This window comes from Apaloderma vittatum, unplaced genomic scaffold (genome assembly GCF_000703405.1).
Source record: "Apaloderma vittatum isolate BGI_N311 unplaced genomic scaffold, ASM70340v1 scaffold36025, whole genome shotgun sequence".
NCBI classification, from domain to species: Eukaryota; Metazoa; Chordata; class Aves; order Trogoniformes; family Trogonidae; genus Apaloderma; species Apaloderma vittatum.
Genome location: NW_009719450.1, coordinates 1594 through 3274, shown reverse-complemented (window position 1 = coordinate 3274; position 1681 = coordinate 1594). Strand labels below are relative to the sequence as shown.

Here is a 1681-nt window from a genome sequence, read left to right as displayed (position 1 = left end):
GCTCTGCCGCCCTCCCTCAACTGGACACCCCCATCCGCCAAGTGGAGCGGAGCTGCAGGGACACAGCAGGGTCCTCCCTGCTGCACCTTAAGGGTCCGTTGCAGTGAACCACAGCCCCAAGCCCAGTCCTGACTGCCCCCGTCCCACCCCTCCCTTACCCAGTTCTGCTCCTTGAGCCGCAGGACATGGTGCTGCAGCCCCTCCTGCCCCTGGTGTCGCTGCAGATCCTGGATGAGGGCTGCCTGCTGCTGGCTCAGCTGCTTGAGTGAGCAGATGTCGAGGTGCAGCCCTTCTACCTCCTCCTCATGCTGCTGCTTCTCCTCCCGCAGCTGGTTCGCCAGCAGCCTGCACACACGCACCCGGGGAAACTGAGGCACCAATCTCCTTCAGCTGCCACACTCCAGCCCTTAGGGAGGCTGCTGAGGAGGGATTTCGTCTCCTTGAAGCCTCAGAGCTGGGAACTGTCCCCCTGCCCAGGCACCCTGGGAGGCAGCACAGACCCAGCTGTGCCAACAGAGCTCTGGCTTCACCAAGCCTCAAGCATGCACAGCCTGGGAGCAGGTTGCACCAGCCTGTCCTCTTGGGGGGGGTCCTGTTGAGCCCAGTCTGCTCCTGCAGTGGGTGTCCCTGTGCTCAGAGCAAGGTGGGATGCTCCAGCCCCTCAGGAAAACACAGCTGGGTGTGCTGCAGAGCAAGGAAGCAGAGCCAGGGCTACCCCACACCCAGGTGGGCAGCAAGGGGCAGATGCCTTTTCTCTTCCAGCCAGCTGGGGCTATGAAGTCCATAGCATGTGAGGAGTGACTGCTTTGAAGAGGATGTTGCAGCTACCCAGTGCTGCAGCACAGGGCAAAACACACCAGGCAAAGCCCCACCAGCAGATCGTTTTGGGGAATTGGCCTCCGCTGGGGACCATCTCCCCGGGACCACACTCACCTGTTGGCAACCTGCACTGCATCGTATGCATGCTTCAAGTCATCATCTGCTGCCACCTTCCCCGGGCTCCGACCCAGCCCCAGCATCTCAGCTATGTTCTGCGGGAAGAGGAGAGCAGGATGAGGCCATCCCCACCAGCCTAGATCTGATCCTGCTCACAGGAGTAGGGCAGCGGCTCACCCTGCGCTTGAGAAAGTCCAACAGTTTCCTCGCCTCTGGCTCCACGGGGGCTTTGGACCTCCGCAGCTCCTCCCGGGTCCGGGCCAGCTCCTCATTAACAGCCTTGAGCTGCCCCAGGAGAAGAAGGTGCGCTTTCTCAAAGGGATCCTGGCCCATGCTGCTGTTCAGTAGCATCTCCCCGCTGGGCTGTGGCTCCTCCGGCCCCTGGGTGCAGAGACAGGGTTTGGCAGAGCAGCCAGCACCAGAGCAACTGGAGACACCCATGCCCAATGCCCCCAGCCTGGAGGCCCAGAGCACACCTCTTCCCATAGCCTGGGGAACGGAGACTCCGCTTGTCACCCCTACCCATCCCACTGTCCCCACCGGTGCCACCACTAGCCTCGGCCTGCTGGTCGGAGCCATCTCGTGAGGGAGCTGTGGACACAGAGGACAAGTAGCTGCTCTCGGAGCCCAGGAAGCTCTCTGACGAAGGGGACCGTCTCAAGGTGCTTTGCTGAATAAGGAAGAGAAGGATGAGGTTGTTCCCCCTCACCCTCAAGCAGCTGCTGGCACATCAGCTGGGGCAGAG

At 62.0% G+C, this 1681-nt stretch overlaps 1 protein-coding gene across 1 annotated transcript in view; it reads right to left on the bottom strand.

The window, feature by feature from the left end:
- The window catches only part of LOC104274880 (unconventional myosin-Va-like), a gene marked incomplete at its 5' end in the record, with an annotated part of 6208 nt that overhangs the window by 3653 nt on the left and 874 nt on the right, over positions 1-1681 (bottom strand). Inside the window, 4 exon segments of the mRNA XM_009870640.1 lie at positions 159-345; positions 934-1031; positions 1114-1317; positions 1493-1606. Of these exon segments, the coding sequence (XP_009868942.1) occupies positions 159-345; positions 934-1031; positions 1114-1317; positions 1493-1606 (603 nt within the window).